The following is a 14,691-nucleotide window of genomic DNA, read 5'->3' on the forward strand; positions in this document are numbered from 1 at the left end:
CATTCACTTCCTGAGCACCTGGTGTGGGCCAGACTTCTTGCTATGCCTTGTGCAGTACACAAAAAGGAATAAAACAATATAGTGCAACCTGATGTGTGTATGTGGATGGGGAAGAGGTGGATAAAATTTGTCCATCAATCATTCCTTTCTTAGCCGGCAGGGGACAAAGGCCTTGGGAAAAGCATACAATAAAGACTGTGTATGGAATTTGACTGTTATAGAGAGGCCTTTATGAAGATTTAGCTGCAAAATCAAGCTTCCCTTGTGAAGCTTCCATAGATGAATGCACATAGATGGCTTTGGCAGAGTGTCTAGACTGTGGAGGTGCTATAAAAATAGTATCTGCTTTATTGTGGTCACTGCTGTCTCAAGGTAGCCTTTACACAGCATGTCTTCCTCACTTCCTGCTCAGTTTCTCTCTACCTCCATGGCAGACCTGACCCATTTTGTTTTGCACCAGGGTCTGGCCAAACTTCTGCAGAGTGAAGCATGAGGCTGAGGGCAGCACCCTGAGCTGCCCTGCCAGAGTACGCGTGGCTGGGCTCACCAGTGTCCTCAAGTCCGCTGCCAGTGGGGATATTTAGTAATCCCGAGCTGTGTCCTTCTCCATTACTTCTGGGTCACTCCTCCAGCTCCTTGATATAGTCCCGGACCCAGCCACCACGGGGGTTGGCACAGATGTAACGGCCCTTCTTGGTGATGAAGCTGTGGAACGAGAGGGGAGAAGGATGACCACCCGAGGCTCCGGGAGCCAGGGAGCGAGAGCCAGTCCTTTCTTCTTCACGGATTCCTCATCCTGCCCACACTGGTTCCCCTTCCTTAGTTAGAGGCAGCCCAGGGCCAGCGTCTTTTCTGAGATACACCCTCCAGCCCCTCAGACCCATCCAGTCTCCTTGCCCCACCCAGGAAGTGTCCCTTGCCCCCCCTTCCCCTCCCCCCCACACCCTTATCCATGGGCCCAGCTTCCTCCTGGCCCCAGCAGGCCCCCCAATGGCCCCAGAGCCCCAAGTCTGCTTTCCCCCACCCCACCTTGTGCTGCTTCTCTCTATGGACACACCTGAGAGCACTCTGGGGAGCACCCATCCTGCATTCTCCCCCCTCCCCTTCCCCACCGTGCTCCCAGGCCTACGGGCTCCCCCTCCCCCAGGGCGGTGTGTGGGTGCCACCTACACGATCCCAGGCTTGGCGCACTGGCTGCTGGTCTCATAATAGCTTGAAACACGCTGCCGGGGGACTGCCCGGCTCACATAGGTGAGGCAGCACTCGGCAGGGTGGTGAGGTCCTCCTGAGGAGAAAGAGGGGAGCAAAGCTGAGATCAGGGTGCTTGTTAAAGATGAGGGGTGCTGGCTGCCTCTGGAACCCTAGGGGGTGCAGGAGGGAAGGAAGGAGAGCACCCCAGAATTCAGACAGAGGGCTGTAGAAAAAGCTCAGTCCTCTGGCCTCCCTCTCAGGCTAATCCCCGGGCTCCTCTTTCTCTCCTCCTTCATCACCGATCACCCTGCCTCCTTTTCTCCCATCCCCGTGGAGTCCTTTACCAAAGTCACCCCATGGGCTCTAGCCCGCCAGGATCCCCTGTCCATGGAATCCTCCAGGCCAGAATACTGGAGTGGGTTTCCATTCCCTTCTCCAGGGGATCCTCCCTGACCCAGGGATCAGACCCACGTCTCCTGCACTGCAGGCAGATTCTTTACCGTCTGAGCCACCAGGGAAGCTGTGTTATCACGAGCCCCCCTGCTCTAAACTGGCCAGCTCCCTGACCCCACATTAGACAAAAATACCCGTCCTACAGCATCCTAACCAATCACCTGACACCACCCTTCTAGCAGGAAGTTTCTTTTTCTTGAGGCTATAAAAATTGGCTACCAGCCCACGAAAGGCGCTGTCTCTGTCTTGAGCCAGCCCACTGGTCTAACAGCATCTCCTGCTCTAGTAAACTCTCTTCTCCTCTCATTCTGCCCCGTGTCTGGAAATTCTTTTCCAACCTGCGCATAGACCACGACAATTGCCACCCCACCCCAAAAGGAACGGCTGATGACTTTGAACTCTGGATGGAAGAGCAGCAAAGTCCAGATCTCAGCGAGCGCACAGCATCCCTGGGGAGAAGGGATATTAGGGGAAACAATCCCAATAGGATTGGGAGTGCAGTTCCTGTCCCTCCCAGTGCCCCCATCCTGCCTGATCCCCACTGAACCCACGCCCTGCCAAGAGAGCAGAATGCCCACACCGAGCCCCACGGACAATGGCCAGGGAGCTGGGACTCCCGGATCCACCCCTCCCAGCCTCTGCTGGCTGTGCACCTGTCACCCCCACGTCTCCTCATCTGTGAGCAAGGCGGGCGCCTGCACGTCCCACACAGCTTCCTGTGGGAGCCGAGTCATGGGGGTAAGACCCCATCTGCCATTTTCCCCTTGTTTTACATTGTGGGCCTCCTGTGTAAGATTTTGCTGGAAGAAAAGTTTTCCTGATCTGAAACACTTTTTAAAATATCACTATTTTTCGGTTATTTTTTGATTCTGAAACTTCATGGCCCTTGTAGGAGGTGCAAGGGGGTGACAACAATGTCACACCAAGATTGAATTACGGGGGCAGCAGGGGAGGGGTTTCAGATCAAGGGCCTTGCAGTTAGGGGATGCAGTGATTGGGGCCGTCATGTTATGCGACCAACCTGGACAGAAATGCGGGTGTGCACAGCGATGGCCTCGGGATCACCAAGGTGCTTGGGTGGCAAGGGAAGGGCCGGTCGTCTTATTCAGTGCCATCTCCAGCAGCACTCTCACCCCCAAAGAGTGGAATAAGGGACCCCCTGGCCCCTGAGAACCACTGTCACTGCATTCCTCTGAGCTGCCCAGTGACTCCTCAGATAAGCAAAGCAAATGTCCCCATTCCACCCAGTTAAGTCTAGCTTTATTTCAACAGTCTTCTGTGTTTCCCCTCAGTTTCTAAAATGGAAACGAGGTAAAGCTGCAGAGTGAGGAATAGCTTGGGTTGCCTGTAAAGGCAGCTCTTCCGAAGAAACGAGCTGAAAAATGGTGGCCTAGGGGACCACGCCCCCAAACTATTCCTTTACCCACACGTACATACCTAAGTGATGCTGCACTCATGGGGTAGGGAGACCCTGAAAGCAGCCTGGACCCAAATCCCAGGGGGTAAAGGGACAAAGTGACCTTGAGGGTCCCAAACGCATCTCCCCAGTCTCCTGGGGGATAATGAGCCCAAATGGGATGGGCCTGTCTTTAGTTTAATGGCGAAGAGCGAGGAATGGGGGGAGTGGAGAGATAACCTGGCCTCAGTGCATGGCATTGGCAGGGGGGGGAGGGGTCCTGGGCAGTGTGAGGATGAAACCAGTTTAAGAGGACACCGGACACAATGGAATACTACTCCGCCATAAAAAGGATGAAATATTGCCGCTTGCAGCCACCTGGTTGGACTTGGAGGGCATTATGCGAAGTGATTCCCTGCTAGTTCGGTTGGTAAAGAATCCGCCTGCAATGCAGGAGACCCCGCTTCAGTTCCTGGGCTGGGAAGATCCGCTGGAGAAGGGATAGGCTACCCACTCCAGTATTCTTGGGCTTCCCTTGTGGCTCAGCTGGTCAAGAATCTGCCCACAATGCAGGAGACCTAGGTTTGATCCCTGGGTTGGGAAGATCCCCTGTAGAAGGGAAAGGCTACCCATTTCAGTATTCTGGCCTGGAGGATTCCACGGACTGTATCCATGGGGTTGCAAAGAGTAGGACAGGACTGAGTGACTTTCACAGCAACATAACACGCTAAGTGAAGAAAGTCAGAGAAAGATAAACACAGTATCATATCCTTATATGTAGAATCTAAAAAAAACACAACAAACAAAGGAATAGAACAATAAAGAAGCAGGGTGACAATATACAGCCTTGATGTACTCCTTTCCCTATTTGGAACCAGTCTGTTGTTCCATGTGAAGTTCTGACTGTTGCTTCCTGACCTGCACACAGGTTTCTCAAGAGGCAGTTCAGGTGTTTTGGTATTCCCATCTCTTTCAGAATTTTCCACAGTTTATTGTGATCCACACAGTCAAAGGCTTTGGCATAGTCAATGAAGCAGAAATAGACGTTTTTCTGGAACTCTCTTGCTTTTTCCATGATGCAGCGGATGTTGGCAATTTGATCTCTGGTTCTTCTGCTGTTTCTAAAACCAGCTTGAACGTCTGGAAGTTCACGGTTCACGTATTGCTGAAGTCTGGCTTGGAGAATTTTGAGCATGACTTTACTAGCGTGTGAGATGAGTGCAGTTGTGCGGTTCTGACAGAATGTGGTCCACGGGAGAAGGGAATGGCAAACCACTTCAGTATACTTGCCTTGAGAACCCCATGAACAGTATGAAAAGGCAAAGTGATAGGATACTGAATGAGGAATTCCCCAGGTCGGTAGGTGCCCAGTATGCTCCTGGAGCTCAGTGGAGAAATAACTCCAGAAAGAATGAAGGGATGGAGCCAAAGCAAAACCAATACCCAGTTGTGGAGGTGACTGGTGATAGAAGCAAGGTCCGATGCTGTAAAGAGCAATATTGCATAGGAACCTGGAATGTTAGGTCCCTGAATCAAGGCAAATTGGAAGTGGTCAAACAGGAGATGGCAAGAGTGAACGTAGACATTCCAGGAATCAGTGAACTAAAATGGACTGGAATGGGTGAATTTAACTCAGATGAGCATTGTATCTACTACTGTGGGCAGGAATCCCTTAGAAGAAATGGAGTAGCCATCATGGTCAACAAGAGTCCGAAAGGCAATAGTACTTGGATGCAATCTCAAAAACGACAGAATGATCTCTGTTCGTTTCCAAAGCAAACCATTCAATATTACAAGTAATCCAAGCCTACACCCCAACCAGTAATGCTGAAGAAGCCGAAGTTGAATGGTTCAGTGAAGACCTACAAGACCTTTTAGAACTAACATCCAAAAAAGATGTCCTTTTCATTATAAGGGACTGGAATGCGAAAGTAGGAAGTTAAAAAACACCTGGAGTAACACTTGGAGCACAGAATGAAGCAGGGCAAAGGCTAATAGAGTTTTGCCAAGAGAACTCACTGGTCATAACAAACACCCTCTTTTAAAAACACAAGAGAAGACTCTACACATGGACATCGCCAGATGGTCAACTCCAAAATCAGATTGATTATATTCTTTGCAGCCAAAGATGGAGAAGCTGTATACAGTTTGCAAAAACAAGACCAGGAGCTGACTGTGGCTCAGGTCATGAATTCCTTATTGCCAAATTCAGACTGAAATTGAAGAAAGTAGGGAAAACCACTAGACTATTCAGGTATGACCTCAATCAAATACAGTGGAAGTGAGAAATAGATTTAAGGGACTAGATCTGATAGACAGAGTGCCTGATGAACTATGGATGGAGGTTCATGATATTGTGCAGGAGGCAGGGATCAAGACCATCCCCATGGAAAAGAAATGCAAAAAAGCAAAATGGCTATCTGAGGAGGCCTTACAAATAGCTGAGAAAAGAAGAGAAGCGAAAAGGAAAGATATAAGCATCCGAATGCAGAGTTCCAAAGAATAGCAAGGAGAGATAAGAAAGCCTTCCTCAGCGATCAATGCAAAGAAATAGAGAAAAACAACAGAATAGGAAAGACAAGAGATCTCTTCAGGAAAATTAGAGATACCAAGGGAACATTTCATGCAAAGATGGGCTCGATAAAGGACAGAAATGGTATGGACCTAACAGAAGCAGAAGATATTAAGAAGAGGTGGCAAGAATACACAGAAGAACTGTACAAAAAAGATCTTCACGACCAAGATAGTCACGATAATGTGATCACTGACCTAGAGCCAGACATCTTGGAATGTGAAGTCAAGTGGGCCTTAGAGAGCATCACTACGAACAAAGCTAGTGGAGGTGATGGAATTCCAGTTGAGCTATTTCAGATCCTGAAAGATGATGCTGTGAAAGTGCTGCACTCAATATGCCAGCAAATTTGGAAAACTCAGCAGTGGCCACAGGACTGGAAAAGGTCAGTCTTCATTCCAATCCCAAAGAAAGGAATGCCAAAGAAAGCTCAAACTACCGCACAACTGCACTTATGGTTTGGCAGATAGGTTAATTTTATTGGCACAGATGAGTCAGACTTTTAATGGTATAATTTCTTTGCATAAAATTTTGCCAGCGAATTTAAAAGGTAACAAATAAAAGATCAAATTATTTTGAAGTTATGAGCAATAATGTTGTCTTTAGCTTAGCCTTTGAGAATATGTAATTGTTTAAAAATCCATTTTCAAGATGATAAATGGCCCTTGTGACTGCTTCCATGGGTTTTTTTTTTATTTTTTCCTGAATTAATCATCCTCAGTTATTAAAAGCAGACCCTCACGTCCGGGGGCATGAACCACGAGTGAACTGGCAACGAGTGGCTGCCCAACCTGGGGCTCCCGCGGTACCGTAGCCGCTTCACGGAGCCTTGTGCAGGCGCGGCTGCTGGGCCCCTGGACCAGGAAAGCCCTTCGTGGGCAGCTGAGCGCGGCTGGGCCTTCACAGGCCAGTCAGTGCGAGTAGTTCTTCCTGGCTGGCTGAGAGAGGTTAGCCTGTGGCAGCTCTAAATTTATTCTCTCTCTTGGAAACAGAAACAGTTTCCAGTGTGGAATTATGTGCCTGCGAAGGTTGAATTATGACCGAAAAGAACTGGAAAGGAAAAGAGAAGAAAGCCAGAATGAACTGAAAGGCTAGTGCAGTCCTATTTCTTGCTTCCCGGTGTATAAGCAGCCTCAGTGATTTCCTATTAGAAAGAAAAATTCAGGACATGCTTTCCGTGGAGAAAAACACCTTGCATCATCACAGAGGAGAGAGGGATATAAAGGAGTGTGTTTGAGATCGACCTCTGTGGCCGGAGAACTTGTGCTCTGTCCTTGGGCTCACATCGGTCCTCAGGTTATGTGTCTTGAGGTTAAGAGCATTTCTCCACGGCTCCAGAGATTTCCCTGTTAACTGTGCCACGTGTCCTGTTCTACTCACAAATGCTGCTGCATGCTGCAGATAACTCCAGAGTCGAGAAGACAAGACCTGCTGTGCACGCATTTAAGTGTGAAGAACACTGCTCTGGCCTCTCGTCAAAGGACTTGAGGAGGCATCGTGGTCCTGTGCCCAGACTGGAGGGAGTGGCCTTGAAGATGGAGTGGGAGCTTCTTAGCTGGGGAGGGAGCAAGGCGGAGGCATTTCAGTTACAAGGCGGGTGGGGAGGCCAAAGTGGGCGCAGGCTGTCCATGCAGGGTCTCCCTGGGGGAGCGCCTTGCTGTGTGCACGTGCCTCTAAGCGCTGGAGTTCAAGGAAGCGATTTTAAATAAGGTGTTAGCTACAGGACATCCCTGGTGGTCCAAGGTGTTAGCTACAGGACATCCCTGGTGGTCCAGTAGGTCAGAATCATCCGCCTGCTAATGCAGGGGCCATCAGTTCAATCTCTGGCCTGGGAAGGTCCCATACGCCACAAGGCAGACAAGCCCTTGTGCCCTCGAGCCTGGGCTCCACAACAAGAGAAGCCACCACATCGTGAAGCCCGCCCATGATAACTGGAGAAAGTCTGCACATAGCACCAAAGACCCAGCACAGCCAAAAGTAAATAAAATAAACTTTCAAAACAGATATTACCCATTAAACCCAGGGTAAGACCTCCCCGAATGTTCAGAAAATAGATCACTGGTAACAGCGGCAATAACAAAACTTATTGAACGAGTCCAGGTACCTTCATAGGTTCCTTCATTTAATCCTTACTAGAGCCCTGTGCATGTAAGTGCCATTTTCATCTCCAGTTTTTACTAAGAAGGAAAGTAAAGATAAAAATATGGTGGGGGAGATGGCCCATTTGAAGACTCTTCTAGCTGTGATTGAGTTCATTTGTGTCATAAGAAAACCTATTTAAATTTTAGCCCCCATCAAAAATATTTTATATTAAAACATTGGTTCCACTTAGGAACTTAGGAGTTGTGTTTTGGGGAGCAACTGGATGACCTTACCCTATTCTAGGGCCCGTGTGCTTTGGGGGACTCTTTCGTAAGTGTATTGAAAACATACAAAACATTGATTTCCCCTGACACACTCGTTCACTCCCACATTATAGTTCTTCTCTTCATTGGAACTAGGGAGACTTGAGTTTGACAAGGAGAATCAGACACCTGAAAAAGCATCCGTTGGCTCTGTCCCAGCGTGAGACAGAACCGGTTATAGCTTGAAAATGTTTCCATGGCAAATGACCGTGTGTTGTATTATAGAGCAAGAGGCAGTTTCTCCAAGATGAGAAGGGAAACCTGCTAACTGTCAGGAGGAATGTCCACCCGGGCAGCCAGGGCAGTAGCCAGGGCAGTCCAGTCAGGGTCCAGTCAGGGTCCTGGCACGTGTGTTACCCCACCCTGTGCCACGCTCCTCTGTTCCCAGTTTGGGCAAATCAGTCACCCGGTCATCACAAACAGGGTCAAATACACGTGGACAAAAGTGCAGTGGCAAACTCAGCCGTTTTAAAGGGCTGGTGGCTTTTTGTTTTTGCCCTTTGTTTTAAAATGTCTTGTTTTCTGTCCTGTAATTTCCAAGGACGATGATAAAAGCTTTAGGAGGGCACCTTCTTGGAGGAAAAAATTCAGACCACAGGATGTCCGTGGCTCAGCTGCTGGGCGCGCAGAGGCTCTGCCCGCAAACTTCCGGGTCCCGTCCTCTCTGCCCTCGCCCTCGGGGCAGCCAGAGAAGATGCAGCCGGATGGCAGGGGACAGGTCGGGCGGTGTGCGCAGCCCTGGGCTAGAATGGCGATGAGCTGGAAAGGCCTGCTTCCCAGGTGACAGGGCTCCTTAGTGCCATTGCATGCCCAAGGGTCAGTGCTCCACAGTGAATCCCATCTGTTCATAAACGTTTAACCGTCACGGTGGTGGTTTTTTTCAAGTTCTTGTCTGGTTGAATACTAGCATAGTCTTCCAACAAATAAAGCTGAGACGTGTGTGTGTTCTCAGAGCATTAGATTGACACCCGTGCTTGTAGAGATGTGTGTGTGGCTGGCAGCTCTCAAGAGCTCTTTCGTGAAACGGTAGGATCGCTCTCAGGCCGCACCAGTTGCCCCTCAAGGGCTCTCCGCACTGGGAGGACTCCCAGTCCAGTTTCATCGACAGCAGCGTCCACCTTCCTGTCCTCCCCCGTCCTCACCGCAGTCAGCCCCTTGCACGCTGTCAGTCGATGGGGCGGAGGAAGAAGCTGAGGCCGGGAGAGGTCCTGCCCCGAGTTCGGCCAGGCCGTGAATACACCGGCCTGGCAGTTGTCCTTTTAGACCCAGCTCTGGTTTCCCTCTGACAGCCTCTCTGCCAGAGAACGCTGCTACTTCAGGCTGGGCACTCAGGGCCGCTGTGTCCCCACTTGATGGCAAGACCGATGGGCAGACAGCCTGGGCCGGGGTCGGGCTCTGCGGCTCAGGAGACGCCCTGTGCGCCCCCCCGACCCCGCAGTGTCCTGTCCGTGAGAGGGGCATCTCAGCGGCTCCTTTCTCCCCGGTTGGCTGCGCCGGCCGCACTCGGGGTTCCCAGAAGAAGTGTGCACTCACCCTGTGGGAACGGGCCTGGAGGGTCTCTTTGGTGCCATTTGTTCCCTGTCATTAGCCCTTCCCATGAGTAGATTTATAAGCTTTGCTCTCACTTGCACTCACAGAGCAAAGTACACTTAGGTAAAGCCTGTGCTAAGCTGGGCGCTTTCGGTGAGGAGGCTGACGGGGAAGCTGCATCGTCTCTTCCCAAAACTCAATCATACGCTTAACCAGGGGTGGGGGGAACCCAGTGACTCTCTTTTTTAAACTGCAATTTTCTTCCAAGGAGCATGCAGTTCACTTTTACAAATCTTAAGTGTAGCTTAGCTTTCAGTCGATTGAAGAGTCTAACTGCTTGTATTTTTATTTTCCACTCTCATTATAAATCCAACATTTCCCTGACAGATGCACATGGTGATGTAGACATTATTAGAAACAATCCTAGAAAGAGGTGTTGGGAATATAATATGTGGGAGATGACCTTTTACAAACCGCGTGAGATAGGCAGGGCATACACTGTGTAACTGGGTTGTTTTCATGGCTTTTGAAGTTGCAGTGCAGCAGGTGTCCGGGGCTCCTAGAATCAGAGGGTTTAGACAGCTGGCCTGCTCCATCAGTAGCCCCCGCTGACTTCAGCCCTCTCTGGAACCCTGGCCAGAGACTCATCAGATGTGTTCCTGGAGGGCCCAGGGAAAGACAGGAAACGTTGAATTGGGAGCAGCGGGTTTCTGCTAGGGGGTTATGGAGATTTCTTAGTCACTTGGGTGTGGGTCGGGGCTGATGCATTGGGCCCTACAGCCTGTGTTGTGTTGAGAAAACAACGTCTGTGGTGACATTTCTGAGGGAGGCTGAGACTGAGTTTCCACTTTCTTAGATCAGCCCCGTGCTCGGCCCTCCCTGAAGCGGCCTAGGGAGAGCGGCCTGGCCCCCAGAACAGCAGATCACGGGGCTCCAGGCCACCGGGCCCCGGCCACTGACCCGCAAGTAGCCAGTCCCTCCCCAGGTCCCGTCTCACAGACCGTCCTGAGGGCTGGAAGAGAGGTCCCGCCGCCCTGTGAATCTGGAGCTGTGTGAATCTGGAGGTCTAAGGAGAGACTGGCAGCTGCTCACGTGGAGGAGCTGTCCCCATGTCGGCGTTTCTGTCATCGAATGTGCCGTTGCTGCTCTAGTGTGACCGCCCCACCCCGGGTGGCAGGGACCCCCAGATGGCAGCCCCCAGGCTCGCTCTTCCCGGCTCATCCTCCCTCTAGAAGGTTCCCCAGACCCTCAGTAGGAGTGGGCGCTGCTGCGGGTGTGAGTGTGTGTGTCCTCATGCCTCGTGTGACGTTGCACGGCTAGCCGCACTCTGTGTTTGCACGCTTCCTCCCGCGCTCATGGGACCAGGCAGCGTGGCGGGAACACAGAGGCTGGATTCCGCTACAGTCAGGACTTGCTCCTGCTGAGCTTCGGGGTGAGTACTGGCCGGCCTGGTCCCGCGGGGGCACGGAGGCCACGCCCTGGGAGTGGAGGGTCAGCGGGTCTCCGGAGGTCGGCCCGCGAGAGCCCTCAGCAGCAGAGAACGTGACCTTGGCGCCCGGCTGGCACCGGACTGGTCAGAGCACGGCCCGAGGCTCCCGCGCGTCCGTGGGCACGGGTGTCCCTCCCACAGCGGCAGTGCTGCCGGCCATGCCCTGCGTGCACGGTCTCAGAGGGAGCAGGGCCCAGGGTGTCAGGGTTCTCGAGGCTGCCCTGTCCTGAGCCTCTCAGTGCGGAGGCCAGCATTTCTCACGGAGGTGCACCGGCATCTGCGGCTCGGCCGCCGCTGAGGGGCCACCCTCCCTTGCAGGTGCTGCTCTGGGCGGTCCTCTGGTGGGGCCGGCCCAGCGGCCCAGCTCTGCTCGAGCCGCTCTGAGGGTAGGAGGCTGTCTGCTCTGTCCTGTTCCCCTCTCAGCTAGAAAGCTGGATTGCGTTTTGGGGATTGTTACCAGCAGCTTTTAGCTGTATGTCAGAATAAAGTCCGCCACAGAGATCTCTCCTTGATCTGCTTGGTCCTCCGTGTTTCTCTGAATTCTCAAAGCCCCTGAAGCCCAGAATGGGGTGGGGGTGGGGTGTCTGGAGGGGCAGGGGCTCGGGCACCAGCCGCCATCCCAGGACTGACTCGTCTGTGTGTTTCCAGTTTACGCGCACTACTTCTACAGGTGATTAGAAGCGTCCAGGATACGACAGAGACTACATTTTCAACTCGATGCAATCTTTAATCTGTTGATACTTGTTATGTGGACCCGAAGATATTTCATTACAGGGTTTTTAATCAGACCCTAACCCAGCATCAGAGGGTTCCCCCAGCCTCAGACGCTTGCCGGTAGCATGAGGCCCACTCCAGCATCAGACCCTCCCCCAGCATCAGGCACTCCCCTAGCATCAGGCCCTACTTCAGATTCAGACCCTAGTCCAGCATCAGAGGTTCCTCCAGCATTAAGCCCTCCCCCATCAGACCTTTTCCAAGCATCAGACCCTCCCCCAGCATCAGACCAGAGTCCAGTATCAGGCCTTCCCCCAGCATCACACCCTAGTCCAGCATCAGCCCTTAGTCCAGCACCAGGCCCTCCCCCAGCATCACACCGTAGTCCAGCACCAGGCCCTCCCCTAGTCCAGCATCAGGCCTTCCCCCAGCATCAGACCCTAGTCCAGCACCAGACATTCATTCCCTGCAGCTTCAGGCCCTAGTCCAGCATCTCACCTTCCCCCAGCATCAGACCCTAGTCCAGCACCAGGCCCTCCCCCAGCATCACACCATAGTCCAGCATCAGGCCTTCCCCCCGCATCACACCCTAGTCCAGCATCAGACATTCATTCCCTCCAGCTTCAGGCCCTAGTCCAGCATCTCACCTTCCCCCAGCATCAGACCCTAGTCCAGCACCAGGCCCTCCCCCAGCATCACACCATAGTCCAGCATCAGGCCTTCCCCCCGCATCACACCCTAGTCCAGCATCAGACATTCATTCCCTCCAGCTTCAGGCCCTAGTCCAGCATCTCACCTTCCCCCAGCATCAGACCCTAGTCCAGCATCAGAGGTTCCTCCAGCATTAACTCCTTCCCCCGCATCAGACCTTTCCCAAGCATCAGACCCTCCCCCAGTATCAGAACCTAGTCCAGTATCAGGCCTTCCCCCAGCATCAGACCCTAGTCCAGCATCAGGCCATCCCCCAGCATCAGGCCCTAGTCCAGCATCCGACATTCCCCCAGCATCAGACCCTCCCCCAGCATCAGATCCTAGTCCAGCATCACACCCTAGTCCAGCATAAGAGGTTCCCCCCAACATAGACCCGAGTCCAGCATCAGGCCATCCCACAGCATCAGGCCCTAATCCAGCATCAGAGGTTCCCCCCAACATAGGCCCTAGTCCAGCATCCGACATTCCCCCAGCATCGTACGTTCCCTCCAGCTTCAGGACCTAGTCCAGCATCTCACCTTCCCCAGCATAAGACCCGAGTCCAGCATCAGAAGTTCCCCCCCAGCATCAGACGTTCCCCCCCAGCATCAGACGTTCCCTCCCAGCTTCAGGACCTAGTCCAGAATCAGACCTTCCCCCAGCATTAGACCCTGCCCCAGCGTCAGGCACTCCCCCAGCATCAGACCTTAGGCCAGCATCAGAGGTTTCCCAAAATATCAGGCCCTAGTGCAACACAGACCCTCCCCCAGCATCAGGCCCTCCCTGCATGAGACCCTAGTCCGGCATCAGGCCCTCCACAGGCATGAGACCATTCCCGGTATCAGGCCCCCCACCTCCAGTATGAGGTGTGGCACCCCCACTTTTCTGACGTTCCTTAGCACACTCAGGCAGCCCCAGTGCAGCAGGACAACAGCTCTTGCAGGAGGTGCATTTTTAGGAATCACCTGCGGAGCAGCAGAAGCTGGGGTTTCTTTCAGGTCAAGGAGAGGCAAAGAAGAGGCACTTGTGCAGGAGGCAGTGGTGGCTGTGGGCACGTTCCCCAGCTCTGCTTCCTCCCCGTGGGGGCTTTGCTTTCCTGCTCTCTCACAGGCCCCAGGGCGGTGTCCTTCCAGATTCACGGTCTCCTTGATGTCTCAAGCCCAAGTCCTGAGTTGCGTCCCAGTCCTGCGTGGCAGAGGGCTGGGAACACCCAAGCTCAAGGGCTGAAAAGATCTCGGGGGACAGCCGGGCCCCAGAGGGTGGCAGGGCAGGGGATGAGGGTGGCCGCCCACAGAGAGCCCCGCAGCAGCACTGGAAGGAGAGCAGTGATGTCTTAGCTCACTCAGGGATGCTGCCCGGCCGAGCACTCAAGAGATGTTACCGCCGGCAGCTCTGGGGACGCAGTACTGCTGTCGTTCATCCTGCGTTTCCCTCTTTACAAACTGTGCTCGCTGCTCTTCTGCTTTAACTTAGGAGCAGCCCTTATTTTCTGCATTTCCTAGTTGTCAACGTTCACTGGGGCTTTCCAGGTGGCGTTCGTGCTAAAGATCCTGCCTGCCAATGCAAGAGATAACAAGAAACGTGGGTTTGATCCCTGGGTCAAGAAGATGCCCTGGAGGAGGGCATGACAACCCACTCCAGTATTCTTGCCTGGAGAATCCCCTGGACAGAGGAGCTAGTGGGCGACAGTCCCTGGGCTTGCAGAGTGTCAGACACGACTGAAGCAGTTCAGCACACACTCAGGTTTTAGTTCAGTCGCTCAGTTGTGTCCGAATCTTTGCCGCTCCAGGGACGGCAGCACTCCAGGCTTTCTTGTCCTTCACTATCTCCTGGAGTTTGCTTAAATGCACGTCCATTGAATCAGTGATGCCATAAAACCATCTCATTCCTGCTGCATCCACTGGAGAGGCGGCTGGGGTTTGGCAAAGGGCCTGGTCCCGCTGCGTGGGTGTGAACCTGCCTCACCACTCCCTAACCGCGGGGCCATGTCTCCTCTGTAAATCGGGAGGTGGCAGCCCCTGCTTGGTGAGGGGCACGCGCAGCATCTGGTACACAGTCAATGCAGCATCCCTCGCAGCGCTGTATTTCTGAATAACAGGGAGAGATGTAATAACCTGCTCCCTTTCCCCTCTTGTCCCTTAACTGTGCTCCAGACCACATCTGCTTTACTTACCCCTGTACATCCCACACCCAGCACAAACAAGACACTCAGCAAATATCTGGCTGGACAGGCAGGAACACACCCTGTCCT

At 52.8% G+C, this 14,691-nt stretch overlaps 3 protein-coding genes across 11 annotated transcripts in view; 2 read left to right on the forward strand and 1 right to left on the reverse strand.

Annotated features, from left to right (window-relative positions):
- The window catches only part of LOC129547515 (ferroxidase HEPHL1-like), a 183,985-nt gene extending 172,437 nt beyond the window's left edge, over window positions 1–11,548 (forward strand). For 5 of the 6 annotated variants that reach the window (XM_088832388.1, XM_088832391.1, XM_088832389.1 and 2 more), the window contains one exon: window positions 6,605–11,548. The gene's annotated coding sequence lies outside the window, so the exon portion shown is untranslated. The remainder of the gene's footprint in view (window positions 1–6,604) is intronic. The other variant, XM_088832390.1, reaches the window with a different exon arrangement.
- The window catches only part of LOC148773919 (uncharacterized), a 58,204-nt gene that overhangs the window by 39,491 nt on the left and 4,022 nt on the right, over window positions 1–14,691 (forward strand). The window lies entirely within an intron of this gene.
- Window positions 326–14,691, reverse strand: part of LOC129557789 (liprin-alpha-1-like) — a 263,237-nt gene continuing 248,871 nt past the window's right edge. For 2 of the 4 annotated variants that reach the window (XR_016036421.1, XM_088832395.1), the window contains 2 exons: window positions 1,171–1,285; window positions 326–705 (listed from right to left, as the gene is read on the reverse strand). Coding sequence is in view for 3 of the 4 variants with exons in the window: in XM_088832395.1 (XP_088688521.1) it covers window positions 1,204–1,285 (82 nt within the window). In the remaining variant the exon portion in view is untranslated. Of the gene's footprint in view, window positions 706–1,170; window positions 1,286–13,110; window positions 13,995–14,691 lie in introns of those variants that run through there. The other 2 variants (XM_088832396.1, XM_088832397.1) reach the window with 2 other exon arrangements.

This window comes from Moschus berezovskii, chromosome 25, assembly GCF_049115385.1.
Source record: "Moschus berezovskii isolate FMDL1 chromosome 25, NW_MosBer_1.0, whole genome shotgun sequence".
Classification (NCBI taxonomy): Eukaryota; Metazoa; Chordata; class Mammalia; order Artiodactyla; family Moschidae; genus Moschus; species Moschus berezovskii.